General features: G+C 43.7%; 1 protein-coding gene across 2 annotated transcripts in view; it reads left to right on the top strand.

Annotated features, from left to right (window-relative positions):
• snx7 (sorting nexin 7) overlaps nucleotides 1–7294 on the top strand; it is a 184573-nt gene extending 177279 nt beyond the window's left edge. For both annotated transcript variants that reach the window (XM_083653865.1, XM_083653864.1), the window contains one exon: nucleotides 5743–7294. In XM_083653865.1, coding sequence (XP_083509991.1) covers nucleotides 5743–5826 — 84 coding nt within the window. In that variant the 3' untranslated portion in view covers nucleotides 5827–7294. The remainder of the gene's footprint in view (nucleotides 1–5742) is intronic.
• Nucleotides 7295–18012: the final 10718 nt, after the last annotated feature.

Below are 18012 nucleotides of genomic sequence, written 5' to 3'. Positions count from 1 at the left end.
GTGTGCGCGGGATTAAACAAGCGCACCCAAGTATGTTAGAGAAGCAGTATAGCGGAGGGGAGGCGGACCTCTGGGCCTTCTACATCAGACCATTGTGATTAATTACCTGTTTGAATTACAAATTTGCAGATTTAATCATAAAAAAGGCCAATTCCACTCAACGTAACGCTCGGGGGAGGTGCAGGCGTTGTTGAACAAGCATCCCCAGGGAGCAGATTCAGCAGAAGTCATTTGTGTTGTGAAAATGTTTTTCACATTCTTTCCTGTCTTCAACTGTGAATTCAACTCGCCTATTTGCATGAAGTCGCTTCCATTACATCCATGCTGCTGCTGTGTTTCTCTCTCTCCAATAGCGTTAGGTTCAAAGCCACGCGATAACTAACGTTATCCGCCAGTAATTCTGCCTGTTTTCTGCCAGCAACACACACGTTGTTGGTCAGGATCTGTATCGTTAACGTTATTTGTTTTGGCCTTTCAATATTACTGGTAGTGATAGCCTATAGTGCTTAGTTCAGCCGCTTGACTGTACTGTATTAGTAGCCTATCCACTGGTGTCTCTCGTGCAGAGATCAGCTGTCAGGTTGTGAACGTGCAGCGTCGCAGCCAAACAGTATCGCAGCTACTTCATAAACCAATTAATTCATAAATACCACCGCAATGGCTATTTGGTTGACATCGCACCCTCGCAACCTAATCACATATATTATTCTGCAGCGAAGCTCCAACATTCAGCTCTGTATAGTTACCCAGCTACAATATGGACCAGTGGAAAAGTTAGTCTGGAACCCTGGTTTACACTTTAATAATACTGTGAAATAAGCTGTTACATTCAAGTTGTGCATATTATGTTTTTGGACCTGGCTCTGCACTCTCTTGACTGTTTTGACTTGTTTTTTCAGGACAACCCGTCCTCCCTTGCTGACGAGCCTTCAGTGAGACAAAGCGCTCCACCCTCCAAGCTAGTTGCCGTGCTGGGACCAGACGCGAGAGCATTTTCAAGAATGAAAGTTGAAACAAAAAATACTCATTGACAGAAGGCAATCATTTGATCTGAAACACTGCAATATCATATCACTGAGCTTAAAGAAAGGCTCAACAGTGTGAATGAATGAAATATAAAACACGTACTGCTGCTAAATTAAACTGCAGCCACTGTAAATTACACAGTATGTAATAACCTCTATGATGATACAGTATGTATGTGGGAGTATGCTGTTAATTAACACATGTGCGTGCTGATAGCTCCCCAGCTGATAGCTGCTTTGAACATTGTGAATAGCAATGCCCTTCCCCCAAAGTCTTTTGTTTTGCTAATTCACCCTGCCACCCTTCCAACACCCTGCAGACAAGGGACTCACTTTTCGATTGAAAAGGTGCACTGTTTTCAATAGACAATGGACTTAACTCAAAACTTTGTCAAAGTAGCCTAATGTGTGGAATATGGTAAACATATTTATTTGGTTTGAATAAAGTTTTCTATACACAAACTGGATTTCCCCTGTTTCCCAATTATAAGTAAAGTAGCCTAACAATAAGATATATACAGGAGGACAATTTGAACAAACAGTGACTATTCTGCATGGCATACATCAAAGTAATTGAATTAACCAATCCACTTAGTTAGACTTCTGATTACATCATTTCAATCAGACTTCCATCAGTGAAACATGATTTTATTGAACAGAAGAGGCTGGTTGGCCGCAACAGGGTGTAGAATAATATTGACACTGTAGCCCATGTGGTTTTAAGGAATGGATTGAGCTGATGACAAGAATGGCAACTTCAATTTGAGGTCTTCATACTTTTCCTCCGTCATGTTCATGAAGTAGGTTCTTGATGGAAGCATGTCTGTAGCAATCATGTTCAGAATGCTGTCTGACTCAGCTGCTTCTGCTCAGTTGAACATGGAGCTGTACGATGCTGTGATTTACTGAAAAATAAATTAAATTATTATTATTATTGATACTTATTAATAGACCTAAAATGATACTTACGTTGTTATAAAGATACCTATTCCTATTTAATGGCATTAATAATTTGGAGGGGGGCGTCAATCATAATATATTCAGTCATACTTGTTATGTCTTATTGGTAACCTACATCAACATCAGAATATCCCCATCAATATTACAAATCTGTTGTCTGTACAAACCTGTACATGTATGCTCTGAGTTTAACATTATAAAATAATAACAAGCCCATACATCATCTTCTTTCTGTTAGCAACCGAAGCAGTTTGTTTACAAACAACCTGATCTTTATGGAACCTATGTTAAGTCCCACTATAAACCATTATCTGTCGTCGTTTCACGTTTTACTGAAAAATGCTGCCACCAGATTAAAGAAAAGACCCTGTGTGATGTTGACTGATGTGTTTTTTAATGTAATGTGCGCGTTTGTTTTCCTAATTCCCTGATTGGAAAACAGAGCATGGCTCAGATGACAAGCTAGCTCCATACAGCAGCTCCAGTCCAAAATAGAGCTAGCTACTATAGATTGATTAGCATTAGCTACACCATGATGCATGACCGCGCATCAGTCAATATCACATAGGCCTAAATGTTTTCTTTAATCTGGTGGAAACATTTACATTACATTACATTACGTCATTTGGCAGACGCTTTTATCCAAAGCGACTTACAATAACACATTTTTTGTCAGCAATAGAGCAATCAACTATGGAGCACAGTCTATGACAACTACAACTTCTGAAGGAACAGTGGTACAAGTTTAGGTTAGTGGTACAAGGTTGTTGTTGTTTTTTTGTTGTTTTTTTGGCCTGTTTTTTGGCCTGTTGTTCCTCTCTCTCCTCATCCGCTCTTCAATTTCGATTAGCTCTTGATCCGTTTTTGTAAACAAGTCGATAGTCTGGGGAAAATGGCCCCGGTGCGTGGTGATTCCTGGTAGACAATAGCCAGGTAGACAAAGGACTCAATCAAAGTTGAAACGACACAGATATTACGGTTTACACGGGACTCCCATTAGCCACATGTTCGCTAGCCACTTCACTTTATGGCTACTACCGTCCATAAGCAGAAATTATGTCTTACCTTCACTGTTGTGTTACAAAGTTGATGGATAGTGACTGGACTTGTAAAGGGATGAGCACACACTGTAGCCTATTTCCACAGCGCTGCGTGGCATAAAATACTATTATTTATTTATTTATTCATTAACGTTAGACAGCCTTCTTCTTCTTTGGTTCACTCCAGGCACTTCCTGTGGAGTCAATGAACAGGAATAGTCGACAGCGCCACTCTATTTTAACCGTGTTGTGGTCACACAGTGTATCGGTTTTTCAGGTGATTCAGCAGATTCAGGTGATCTGCTGCCACCTATCGTCTAATAAATATTACTGCAGCATTTTTTTTTCCATCAAAGCGGCACACCGTGGGAAAAGGCAACGTCACCTCCCCCTGGTTATGCAGACCTCTGTATGTAGTACACACTGCAAATAATGTATTTTCTGCAATGTAGCGTTTCATATCCTCATAATATCTCATCCATAAATGACCGTGAATCCATCTAGTCTCCTCCGGGCAGCCTCGGTTTCCTCATCCGGGGTCTGTGAATCCAACTCTCACCCCAAGTCCCACTGAAGTCTCCTGAGTTTCCTGCTGAGTCCTTTGTCTACCTGGCTATTGTCTACCAGGAATCACCGCGCACCGGGGCCATTTTCCCCCGACTATCGACTTGTTTACAAAAACGGATCAAGAGCTAATCGAAATTGAAGAGCGGATGAGAAGAGAGAGGAACAACAGGCCAGGGACGAACAAGCGCTGCGCGGCCGAGAACAGAGGCGGAATGCCTGTTGGATTCACAGACCCCGGATGAGGAAGCCAAAGCTGCCCGAGGCAGTCCGGGGAAGACTAGACGGATTCACATTCATTTATGGATGAGATATGAGGATATGAACCGCTACATTGCAGAAAATACGTTATTTGCAGTGTGTACTACGTATGCCCCATTCGCCCGTATATATACGTAGTTATATAAGTCTCTCTCTTTCTCCCTGCCTGCCTGCATGTTCATCGTGCACTGCATCATGCATACACACACACTGAATGATGAAACATGCGAAACAATTTAGTTTTTACCATGTTCCAAAGATGCAGACATGAAGTGGTCTAATTGACGATTGAAAAGTATCAATTCACATACTCTTTACCATACAACACATGCCAGTTGGGAGAAATGGGGAGACGGATTGTCTGTCAGGGTGAGAGCTGCATCGCCACATGACAAGACATGCGCACATTCAGAGCCAGATCCATTTGTAGGCTATGCATTGATTACAGGGGTTAAAGCAAAATAAAATCTTTTGACTGAAAATGTTTCGAGGCCTGTTTTAGCTATTTCGGGCTTTCTGGAGTGTCCGCTTTTTCCCCACCGTGCCGTCGCTTCACATGGGTTTTCATGTAAAAAATGGCAGACAGTGTGTACATCACACTCATTTCACTCTCAAGTTCCCAAACATCCAGTAGGCCTAATGATGCATGAATTGTGTTCTGGGCTGATGTTATAAAGTTCCACGTAGGTATGCCAACAGAGACATGTGAAAATTACTGGCTATAATAAATCACAATTAATATATAGATGTTTTTTATCGAGTCAAACAAGTAGGTTAAGGGATCAGTATAACAATTATAACTAACAGTATCCACAGGAACTACAACAACATTGTCAAACATATGTCCCAACTAAGGAGGTTCTCTTCCACCAGTCACACAGCTCAGCTCCACCCAAACTCTCACCCCTCCTGTCCCACTGAGCCTATGGTCTGGTAGCCTACTGTTATGAAAACACACCAATTAATAGTACTGTCAGACAACACCTAGCATGCCTAGGCTAACCACCTAACGCTAGTGTTACAGTTCAGCATCAAGTGAAGAGGAAACATCCCACTGCACACGGTTACATCTAAAACATCCCTCAGAATTACAGAACTATCATGGAGTCAGGTAACAGATGAAATCAACATCTTGTTATCAACTAACTCAGAGACCAGCAGCAGCTGACACATCTAATGCTAACCAGAAAGTTAGTAACCAACTAGTTACTGCGCTAGCAACAGTTGTTTGTTTGTCTGCGTTACAGATAGGTGCCTATAGCTCATTCAGTAATGTTAGCGTTGACGCTAGTGAAACTCCACTAGACGTTTTCTCTCCATCAAATAACGTTATTCTGCTGACATGCATCTTTATGGTGGAAATGACAATTAGTGACATGTGGTCGTGGAAAAAGCGTCAACCCCCCGCGCTGTCAGGGGGGAAAATACACCGAAAATAATAACGTTAACGTTACTGCAGCAAACGTTTGGGCAAGACGTTCAACTGGGGACGGACTGGGGTTTCGAACCGGGGACCTTCTTGCTGTGAGGCAACAGTGCTAGCCACTGAGCCTGGGCACTGGGCGGCTGTAGCTCAGGAGGTAGAGCGGGTCGTCCACTAATCGCTTTGGATAAAAGAGGTCGGTGGTTCGATTCCCGGCTCCTCCAGTCTGCATGTCGAAGTGTCCTTGGGCAGGACACTGAACCCCAAATTGCTCCCGTTGGTGTGCCAGCACCCTGCGTGGTAACCTGCCGCCATCGGTGTGTGAATGGGTGAATATACCTACTGACTGTAAAGCACTTTGGATAAAAGCGCTATATAAATGCAGGCCATTTACCATGTAGGCCATTTACTGAGCCACCATGCTGTGATGAGGACGTTGACAATGACAATGATGCGTTTTCTCTTTCAGTGTCTGGCTGTATGGGACTCGTTCCTCGTTTCACAGAGGACGGAACCTGGCAAGATGGAGCAAGATGGAGAAAACGCCTCCTAACGACCGGAGAGCCCGGCAAGATAGCGCCAATGGAGAAACTGCCTCCTAACCTCGCACCACACCCTCCCCCTCGACACACACACACTACATCACCTTCTTCAAAACCACACACACCCCGACAACACAGCTCTCTCTCTCCCCCAAAACACCAACTTTCACTCGTGCTAACACACATTGTATACGAACCCAAGCACCTATGCACACCCCAACTCACACACACACACACACTTTATCACTCACTCTCTCTGTGTCTGCCAGGGGAACCATTCCAATGATGATTGTAAATGGCTGAAGCACAGACTGTGATGCCTACAGTATGATATGAGTTTACATGTGCATCGCCAGCCATTAAAGGAAAAAATCTGCCCTAAAACAGTGCAAAACTGTTTCACAAACAGCTGTTGGTGATGTACCTTGCGTTTCTAGGTTGGTTTTGTTGTTTCGGCGGTGTGATTTTCTTATTCCCAATGATAACAAGCCAAATATCCATAGACCAGAATGCATTGCAGCCACAAGTAAACGTGTTAAGAGTAAGGAGGCGACTCTACTCAACAAACTCCTGCTCCTCTGTCGCTATTTCTTTCGCCAGCTGCATATTATGACCAAAAGCTGAATGCTCAAAATAACTCTGCAATGCATTGAACATGACATGAGGTATCACAGGGATGACTCATTTTTGTAGTCGGAAGCCGGACTTCGTGGATCTTATGGGGAAATGTCATTGGGGTTTTAGAATGGGGATTTCACTTAAATGCATAAAATAATCTGTAGTTCACAAAAGTTTATGGGAGTGGTATTTTGGGTTCAGCAAGATCTTCACGAACATGAATAACTTTTATGCCTTTTGAAGCGTTTTATAAAAATTGCATTTAAAAAAAATGCAAAAGTCATAAAAGTGATTTTGTTTGTGAAGATTATCCTGCTGAACCCAAATTACCGCTCTCACAAACCTTTGTTAATTACAGACCTTATTTTATGCATTTAAGTGAAATCCCCATTCTAAAACCCCATTGACTTTTCCCCGTAAGATCCAGGAAGTCCATGGCTTTTGCCTTCCGACTACAAAAATGTCATCCCTGCGGGTACTCTATAAGAGTGTTAACAGAATCTGAGGGTGGATGGTTACTTTTAAGGCCAGCTTTGGATCACAACGGTATGAATCACACACACAACACTACCATCGATCCACCGTTCAACACTAAGGAGAGATGGCTTAAATTTTCTACAAAATCTTCTCAAGTACGTCGAGTATTTGCTTACATGTGCCGATAGAGATTTGTCTCATTTACCCCATTTCATGATGAATTGCTACCTACAATGTCTTTGTAACAGAACACTTAAATGATTTTGACAAATGTTTTATACTGTTATACTCTCTTTTTTCTGCTTTTATTGTTACTGAATATGTAAAAGAAAAAAAAATCCTGAATAAATTCGATTTTTGGATGCCGGCTTAATAATTAAAGAGAGATTTTGTACATTGAACTGGTGTGATTTGTCTTAAGTAGGCCGTAAATGGTTCTCAAACTGATGTGAAAACAAATGTATTCAACTAGAATCTAGTTAGTCTGATAGGGCTGTCCCAAACGATTATTTTCTTATCGATTAATCTAACGATTATTTTTTCGATTAGTCGATTAATCTAACGATTATTAATATTAACACTTTGAGTGCCACGGCCCTTGGGCAAAAGGTGCTGTACTGTGCCACATAGGCCGCAATGCATTGTAATATAGCCATATCATTTTTTGTGTTCTTATATGGACAACCAATAGCCTCAATGAAACTTTGAACCCTTCTGTTTCATTTAAAAAAAAAGTGTGTTTATAAACCGTTCCATTTTGGAAATACACCCCTCTGAAAAAGAGTGTTTTCGACCGAAAAAAGCATGGTGAAATTAGTTTCTGAGATAATCACATCTTTATGTTAGAAAAGGCGACAGAATGAATTCTGCTTTGAGTTGAACAAAAAGCTATAGCTGAAATGAAAGGTTAGAATGTCTAGTTTACCTGCAGGAAAAAGTATGTGAAAATAATGTTTTGTTTATTTTCTACAATTATCTGTATACAGCTTGGTCTAACATCAAAATGCTCACTTTCATGGGGTCATACTGGATAATGAAGTGCATATTTCCACAAAGAAAGAAGATATCAACTTTTATTTTTATTTTTATGAAACTACACATTGAAAGCTTTCATTTGATGTGTAACATAATAACAATATTCAAAACACAACATGTCCTGCACTGTTTTATCTTCTTCACATGGACCTTCAAAATATATGGAAATCAAGACAAGTTTATGTAAACATAGGCCAAATAATGAATTCTCCTTTGAGTTGAACCAAATGCAATAGCTGAAATGAAAGGTTAGAATGTCTAGTTTACCTGCGGGAAAAAGTATGTGAAAATAATGTTTTGTTTATTTTCTACAATTATCTGTATACAGCTTGGTCTAACATCAAAATGCTCACTTTCATGGGGTCATGCTGGATATTGAAGTCTATTTACATAGGGAAACAATATATCACCTTTAGGATGAAACTGTCACTGGGCATGATGCTCGAAGTAGCAGGGGTACAGGCAGAGAGGGAGGTAGTCGCATTTGGGGCAAACATATTTAGTCTCTTTTCTGTGTCCTTTCGCTGCACAGTGCGCACATCTCCTGTACGCCTTGTCCTTTGTGGGTGGCACTTCGACTGGCTGTGGGACATGTCCTTCGAAGTCCACAGTCGCGGAAGCGGAAGCGGACCGTTTCCGCGGGTGGATGGGCGTGGCTTGGCGAGGAGGAGGTTGGTCACCTGCCGCCGGAGGAGGGGGGGGGGGGGGGGGGGGAGGAGGGGGGGGGGGAACAGATGCCTCCGTCCAGGACTTTATCACCGACAGGGTGAAGTCTTTCAGCGTTTTGCAGCTGGCCGTTGGGTTGCGTTTCCTGTATATGATGAAGGCATTGCTGATCGCGATCTCCATCAGGTACGTCACGAATTTGGAGCTCCATTTGGCTGTCTTCCTGATGAATGGGTAATAGCTGATCTTCTGGTCTAGCCGATCTACACCATTCATGTACTGGTTGTACGCAACGACGCATGCTGGTTTTTGTTGGGGGACTCTCTCACTTTGGCCTTTCTGTCTCACCTCTACGGTCCTCATGTCATCCGTGTGGAAGGTGGTGATCATCCTGACGATCCTCTTGTCTCGCCACGCCAGGACCATCACTGCGTCGTTGTGGAGAGCGCGTCGTTCACCGACTGCCAGATCCGACATGCTGACCTGCCGGATTGACGGTGGTTCTCCCCTGTTCACACGGAGTGTGCCGGCTGAGTCTATGTGGAGGCTGAGGAGAAGTCGACACATGGACTCACTATTGTAGAAGTTGTCCATGTAGAGGCGGTGGCCAAAACCCTAAAGGCCGTCGACCAGGAAGCGCACGGTGTCCTGCAGTGTATTGCTAGTTCCACAGTAGGGCTTCATGGAGTAGCAATAGCCGTTTTCAGAATCGCAGAGTATGTAACTCTTGATCCCGTACTTGACTGGTTTTGCAGGGTTGTACACTTTGAACCGCAGTCTCCCGCGCCAGAGAAGCATCCCCTCGTCCACACTGATGTTCTGTGAGGGCCGGTACATCTCCCTGAATTTGCAGAGGAGCAGGTCCAGGACGAGATGCACTTTGTGCAGCGGGTCACTGCCATCGACCTCCCGGTTGTCACTGAAGTGAATGAAGCGCCAAATAAGCTGGTACCTGTTCCGTGACATTGTTCTTCTGAAGTATGGCGTTTCAAGTGCCACATCAACAGACCAGTATTCTGCGATGCTGGGTTTCTTTATGAGGCCAGTGAGGAAGAGCAAACCCAGAAACCGCTTCAGCTCTACCACCGTCAGCGGAACCCAGGCATTTACCCTGGAGAATGGGAGACGCAGCTGATGGAGGACAGCAATGCACTGTTCTGCATAAGTGTTTGTCTGCTCAACAATGAGCAGCAGCAGCTCCTCGCAGAGGTAGAGCTCCAGGAAGTCGACAGGCTGGTCGGACTGGATTGATGCCGCGTTGCTGGGACCTGCCACTCCAGTGAACGGCAAGCTCTTGGGGCTCCAGTCACCCATTTCCCGCCAGCTTGGCGGGTCCTCCTGATGGCGAGTCTTGCCAGCTGAATAAAAATAAAATAAAATAAAAATAATATGAAATAAAAGGTTTTTCTTCAGACAATTGTGATATGTAAACAAGCTGTCTTTTTGACAAAATCCAATAATTAGAAGCCTTGTGTTGACAAAAATAAACTGAATAAAAAAGGTTCCCACCTCTTTTGCGCCCAACTGCACTTGAAGAAGAAGGTGGTGGTGGTGGTGGTGGATCCTCCGACTCTTCTGTCGTAAAAGTGAATTTATAAAAATATGAAATTGAAATTTCTTGAAGGAAAAAAGTTTATGTTTTCATTCACTATCAGATTGAATTGGAATTCTAAAATGGCCTTGATCTCACCTTCATCACTGGACTCCAAACGTGCAAGACGTGGGAAGCTGGAGGAAGCCCCTTGGTTTTCGTCATCCTCAGAGTTGTCCTCCAACTCTGAAATTGTATATTTTACATGGTATTAGAATAGGCTAAATAATTCAGGATTGTTATTCTTACCAAGCTTTTATTTACGAAAATAAATGGCTGAATAATAAAAGGTGTGTGTGCGTGTGTGTGTTTATTTTTTTTACATTTGTACCTCCATTGTTTTTCTTTTTTACTTGCTTGCTGGCCAGTAATGCCTGTTCCTATATACCAGGGGTGCCCAACCTTTTTTGAACCAAGATCTACTTTTCAAGAAGCCAGTCTGCCAAGATCTACCAGTCCAGTTTCAACATTGCAAATGCACACACGCATACTACACAGACACAGTTTCCAGCCTGCATAGTAAAGTCGCCACAACACACTCCCTCTTTGTTTGTCTGTCTCTCTCTCTCTCCCGATCTACTGGTTGGGCATCACTGCTATATACTGTAAGTCACTTTTAGTAGGCTACTTTTTGCTCTCCTATGAAGATGATGATGATACATTGTTCTGTTTGTCCTGAAATGTAGATTTAGCTGTATACCTGACACATGAATTTCCTGCAAAGGATCAATAATAACGTATATATATCTAGGTTCTTACCTCTAGAAGACGACGCCACTGGGATCTCAGGGGTCTCCTCCTCCTCATCTGTATCCAAAGTGAGAGTTTATAAAAATATGATATATATGATTGAAGGAAAAAAGTGTTTTCAATATCAGATGATCGTAAATCGATCTCACCATCGCTGGAGTCCAAAAAGGCACAACTCGGTGCAGGCGGTTGCCAGTCTGAATCCCTGGTGTCGTCATGTTCAGACGAAGAGACCGGCTCGTCGGAGTCCGTCTCCGGGAGACCTCTCGACTGAACAGCGCGGTCCAGGGCCTGCTGTAATGTGAGCTGCCCAGCTGCAGGCTGGGGACGCTTGCGCCTGGGCATCCCTACCAGCTAATCTAGCTCTAGACTAGCGTAAACTAGCCAACTAGCCAACTAAACACACACACACACACACAACACACAGAGAGACAGACAGAGACGCACAAACACGTATTTTTTTTTTTTTTTTTAAACACACACTACACTAACTAATTACTATACGCTAACGCTACTACTGCTGCCTGCTAAACTAATCGACCTAACGCTATCACAAACACTCACACACACACGCGGCCCTCACACACCTCAAACACCCAAGCACTCACCTCAAATACACCAAACGCTCAACACTCACCACAATCTCACAAACTAATCTATCTGATGCTATCAATCTATCTATCTATCTATCTACCTATCTGATCTAAATATACCGCTAATAACTATCTAATGCTCAATGCTAATTCTCAATGCTAATGTTCGCTAAATGCTATCTATCGTATGCTTACCATATGCTATCACCAAGGGACTGAAGCGATTTCACAAACTCAGTCAAGACAAAGGAGTCGGGGGAGGGAGGCGCGCTTTGATCGCGTCGATTTTTTAAGGTGGCGCCGTAAGATCCATTGAAGGAAATTATGTTGACAGACTGCGTACGACCTTAAACTGCACAAATATGGAAAAATATGATTTTGGAGTTATTGACGCCATTTGGCGTCGCTGGCACTCTACGGTAAATTTCTCTTGACGCCATATGGCGTCGCTGGCACTCAATGTGTTAAAGAGAGAGAGAGAAATAATATAATACTGTAGGGACATATTTAAAATTAGTCTAAGTCTAATTTCCATGTCTTATGATATGATCATATTAATTATTAATATTAATCTTATTATAATATAGTGCCTGCCTATTTGTCAGTTGCCTGCTCTCATCACGAAAATACTGGACCACCTGACACATAGATTAAATTGATCATCATCATGATTCATCACTGTATGTATGAACCCTTTCCCTAAACTGAGGAGGATCAGTATTTTTACAGGACATGGATTTATTTAATCACTGGAGTAATGTGCAGCTAACTCAGCCAAATGTATGTTTGCATCAGTGTGGGGGTAAGGAAATAAATAATACAAACGATTTACAGACTAACAGTCACAGACTGTAACAATGGTCTGTAACGTTAGTTTTGATCTCATCTTACATGGCCTTGAACGCAAACAGAAGAATGTAAACAGCCGAATAGCACCGTTAAATGATGCATGCAGTAAATTAACGTGAGCAGCAACAGACTAACAATGGTCTGTACCGTTAGTTTAATCAATTTTCTACATGTTAGCCGTGAAAGCAAACGGAAATATGTACGTTAACGTTAAACGGCCGAATAACACCGTTAAATGGTGTAATGTTATGTTCGCTGCGGTGCAGAAATTACTTTCAACATGACGGTGATGGTTTAGAAACTACGCTAAGTCAATGGTAAGTGACTACCACTATCAGAAACACGTTCCATGTTAATGCTAATATATCATGCTTAGACAAACATTGCCTATGGTTGTTTCCCTAGTTTGTGGATCAGCCAAGACAGCCATGCGTCCACTACTTTCTCCGGCTATCGCTGCCATCATTTTTGTTTTGTGACGATTGTGACGCGTCGAGGCACGTAGCGTGTGTCGACGTAATTACGTAGTCGACGTCATCGATTACGTCGACTCGCCGGGACAGCCCTACCTGATAATATAGTTTGGTGGGCCTCCGGCCCACTACATCACACACACAACTGGGCCGGAGTGGCCTGGTTTGTTGTTTGTGTGTTGTTGCTTTTATTTTGAAGGTCTATGGACTTTAATTTTGAAGGTATGTGTGTTTTGGGCTTTTATTTTGAAGGTCTAATACCCTCCCCCGAACCCCTACTCATCCTCTTGTCTCAGTTGTGCAATAGTCAACCTGTTTTTCCCCACTACATAGCACAAAAGAACATGGTATTTTAATTTTCCATATCCACTGCTATAGGAAGCAGACAGAGAACCAGAACAAGGGCAACGCTAAACACATTTAATTAACTCATTCCCCGCCAGGGGTTTCTGACCCTTTTCACTGATCTAACGGGACCCACAGAATATTTTCTTCTATGACTCTGTAAACACTGACAGACACTGTCCCAAAAGACAGAAGAAAGCCTCTACTTTCATGGGGGGGGGGGCCTGGCCATCGGCCATCGGGAGCACCGGGACAGACCCCGGTGGGCTGGTGGGCCGCTTGACCAGGCAAAAAAAAAATTGAGCTAGTGAACCCCAGCAGCCCACTTTGTGAATGCTTTTTTTTTAGACAGTGACCCCCAGCGGCCCACTTTGGGAATGCACCATCCCCACAGGATTACTCATGTGGAAATAGTGTAGAAGCTAGTAGAAGTGAGTGACTAAGCTAGGGAGGGGGACTACGGATGGAAATTAGCTAAGGCTACAATCCGGCACATTTACATGCAAATGTTCATAAATGCTGCACTGTCCCTATGAAATAAATAAATAAGCATAACCGCACATATAATTGACAAAAATCTCTAAATAAATATACAGTATTTACCCTAATGAGAAAAGGAGCAAATATTGATGGTTAAAACTGAATAATGACATCACAACAGTCTAATGTTAATTTAAAATTAGATATTCCTCTAAATCTGGCTGTTGATTTGAGTTACATTGTGGACCAGTGATGTCGTTCATGCACAAATGACATCAGTGGTCCACACCGTCTCTCAATATAGGGCCTTTTCACAGTGACCGTTAACACCAATAACATTAATGAGGGCCCTGGCACTGGAACACCTAAATGAATGGCACCATCGTTAATGCCTGGTATTGGTTACACCTGCTTTACCACCTCGAAATGGTTACTGTGAAATGGGTCTGTAACTGTCAAACTAAATTAATATCTGCAAAAGTGTTTACAGTTTTTGAATGTGTGAGATCATGTGTTTGACTGCTGCCACGCTTGGAAAACAGACGAGATCAGCCGAGCACAGTCAGGCGAGGCATCAACAAGCTGAACACCCCCGACTGCACACTCACTGCTCCTTTCCTTCTTCTACAGTTTTGTTTAACAACAGTTGGTCAAAAAGGTCAACATTTGTGGTTCATGAGAAACAAACCGCTTGCTATGGTCAGTAATTTCTCAGGTCAGAAATGTGCTTTGGGGCGTGATTGACAGGTCACTTGTCCAGTGGACCAATAGCAGGTGGCACTGTGGGAAACCTCTGGTCTCACGCTAGCTGCTTCTGGCTCCAAATAACCAAGATGGCAACAGTTGAAAGGCTTCAAAATGGGAATCCACAAACCAATGGGCGACGTAACGGTGGCTACCTCCGTATTTTAATACAGTTTATGGATAAGCCATGATGAAACTTTTGGTTCATTGTCTTCATATCTGAATAAAGTGTCAATACTCTTATTGTATTGTGTACCTAAAAATGTCATACGCTGTCATACAAACAGAAAATTAATCCTACAGAGAAAATAATGTTTTCACACAATCCCCTTTACATAAGAGTTCTGTTTACTAGTGTGGTGCTCATTGAAGTCATCACTACAAATGAACAATGAAGGATTTACAATGCATTTAGCCGTCTGCATAATCATGTGTCGATAATGCCATGTCAACAGTTTTGGGTGTCCTCTGAGAAGAGAGCTTTCTGATAAGAGTATTTGCTTCTCGGTGTAGCGCGTCGTGACTTGTGCTAGCATCATCTGACAAGAGCAATACAACACTCGCCTCATTAAAACCATTCCCGTAGGGCTTATTGTCAGTCATCTCCACCTGTTACATTCAGCCTAGCCCACTGTAGACTCCACATTCAACCTAATTGACAGTGTGGGGGATTTAGCCTATGGTAATGGGAATACACACTCCTGAACCCCGATTCCCTAGTCCCTCACCCAGCCACCAATCCACCCACCCTCCCTCTGTGTCTCTGCCTCTGCAAACCTGTCTCAGGCAGGAGAAAACAACAGAGGATGAAAGCGGCCAACCGAAGTACTGGGGATTCTTCTCGGGAGGCAGATTTTTTTTAGTAATCAACCCCTCCTTTCGGGGTCCTCTCGCCATTCCGAAGTGTCGGCATTCCGATCATTGACTTCTATGCTTTCGGAGAGACGGCCCTTTTTATCTCCAAAAAAGGTTTCACCATTGCGAAAGATATTAGGTCCGCCATTCCGACATAGCATCTTGAGTTATTTAGCCTACAGGGGTGGGAGAGGTTAGGTTTAGGGTTAGGTTCTGGGGGAGGTTAGGTTTAGGCGTGGGGGGTTGGAGAGGTTAGGTTTAGGGTTAGGGTCTGCAGGAGGTTAGGTTTAGGCATGGGGGGTGGGAGAGGTTAGGTTTAGGGTTAGGGTTCTTTCGCAATGGCGAGATAGATCTCCATTCCGACAATTTTGTCGGAATGCCGGTATTTCGGAGTGCCGAAATTTCGGAATGCCGGGGTCCCCCCCCTCCTTTTAGCCTGGCAGGCTTTCATTCACTCACACTGTGGCCAGAATGGGTTACATGCTGCCACTCCGACGTGCTGCCACTCCGACGTTCTGCCACTCCGAAATATCGGCACTCAGAAAGGGGGTCTATATTCCCCGTTTTTCACTAACCTCTCCCAGCCCCCACGCCAAACCTAACCTCCCCCCATGCCTAAACCTAACCTCCCCCAGACCCTAACCCAAAACCTAACCTCTCCCACCCCCACGCCTAAACCTAAGGTCGGCATTGCGGCTTCTAAGGTGAACGACCGCCAGTCTGAATAATGGAAGTTAACGTTCGGAGTGGCAGGGCTTCGGAAAGGCAGAGGAACCCCGCCAGAATGTCAGCTGCCTTCATCCGTTGCAAGGCAAGGTATAGTTGGGTTCTTTGTGTAATTTCGTTCCGTTTTTTGGAGATTATGAAAACTATATATTTTTGAAAACCTTACAGCATAACAAATCAGAAAATATATGATTCAATCTTTTCAGATGTGATTATGGTAGCCATCTTGGATTTTTTAAATGGCGAACTTCAAAGACTACCGTAGTTTCTCAATATCTCGCCTCCTAGATAACCTAGAATCAAGATTCCAGTGGCCAAATCTACATTTTGGGGGGCAATGGTGCTAAGTACACAACATGGTCAATGACACATGTGAGGGTGGCTATCTTTCATTTTTAATATACATAGCTGAATTTATATTGCGGTATGATTATCTGGGACATAATCAAGGTGGTTCAGATAACAGTTCATAACAGAGACATTTCTCCTCCCTCCCTCTCCTTACGAGATGTTACGTGTTACTAAATGTAGCCTGTTGATTGGTTAGTGATGTGACATAAGCATGCATGGGAAATATACTGAAGAGATCTGACGTGCGTTCCTCAGTTAAGGTTGAACAAGGCTTGTGAACGCTCACTGCATGGACAGCGCTGCTTGCTGTCTATGCCCGAGCTACACAGCCAACAACCCCAAACCATCGCCATCACTGTCATAACATATGCTGTATGTATGTATACTCTACTGTATGATCTGTGAAGTTACTCACCTGCTTAAAGTCACTAAAGTCCGTAAAGAGGAAGATCCTTGTTGTGTGAAGTTATTACCCACGCACATCCAGAAGAAGTGCTCACTTCAAAAGGTCCAAACACAACAATATTGATTGACTATTCTGGTAATCTGGATATTTGCCTTCCAAAACAGAAAGGAGGGAGGGAAGAAAATAATTCCACTGAACACTGTACCTGTACACTGAGTTGTTGCACTAATACCTTCAAATACTTACTACTCCTATAGCACCACTTAGGAGCGCCCCAGGAGTGCATCTCCAGCCCCTTCTGGTACGACCTCTACACCCACGACTGCGTGGTGACTCAATCTTCGAACACCATCATGAAGTTTGCAGATGACACAGCAGTCGTGGGGCTGATCTCCAGGAGCGATGAGACGGCCTACAGAGAGGAGGTGGGGGCCCTGGAACAATGGTGCCAGGACAACCACCTCTCTCTGAACGTCTCCAAGACCAAGGAGATCATTGTAGACTACAGGGGGGGGGGGGGGGCGCACACCCCCCAATCACCATCATCAGCACAGTGGTGGAAAGGGTGGGGTGGACAGCTTCAAGTACCTGGGAGTCAACATCCACCAGGACCTGACATGGGCCGGTCACACCGCCACTGTTGTCAAAAAGGCCCAACAGCGACTACACGGACTCAGGCGCCTGACGAAATTTGGGCTAAGGCCAGAAATCCTTAGGGACTTCTACAGAGGCACCATTGAAAGCCTGCTGACTGGCTGCTTCACCACCTGGTACGGGAACTGTACCACCATGGACCGCAGGGCGCTACGAAGAGTGAGACGCGCGGCCCAGCACGTAACAGGATGTGAGCTGCCAGAACTGCAGGAACTGTATAACCAGCGGTGCCTCAGGAGGTCCCTGAAGATCATCAAAGACACAAACCATCCCTACAACAGCCTGTTCTCTCTGTTACCCTCAGGGAGGAGATACAGGGTCCCAAAAGCACGCACAAATCGCTTGAGGAACAGTTTTCTCCCACAGGCCACGAGACTCCTTAAGATACACAAATAGTGTAGCAGCTGTATTGTACCGTACTGTAGCTGCTACCATTATGTATATCTAATGTTTAATTGTATGTTTAATTAGGTATATGCTATTAGCACCTGTACGTCATATACGTCAAATTTAAAATGTTTAAGCATGTCTAAAGTATGCACATGACATGTGCACCTATGTGCAGTGAATGCCACTGTCTCTGA

The sequence above is a fragment of the Poromitra crassiceps genome (genome assembly GCF_964638095.1).
Source record: "Poromitra crassiceps genome assembly, chromosome: 2".
Taxonomy (NCBI): Eukaryota; Metazoa; Chordata; class Actinopteri; order Beryciformes; family Melamphaidae; genus Poromitra; species Poromitra crassiceps.
This window is presented reverse-complemented; position numbering and strand designations above follow the sequence as displayed.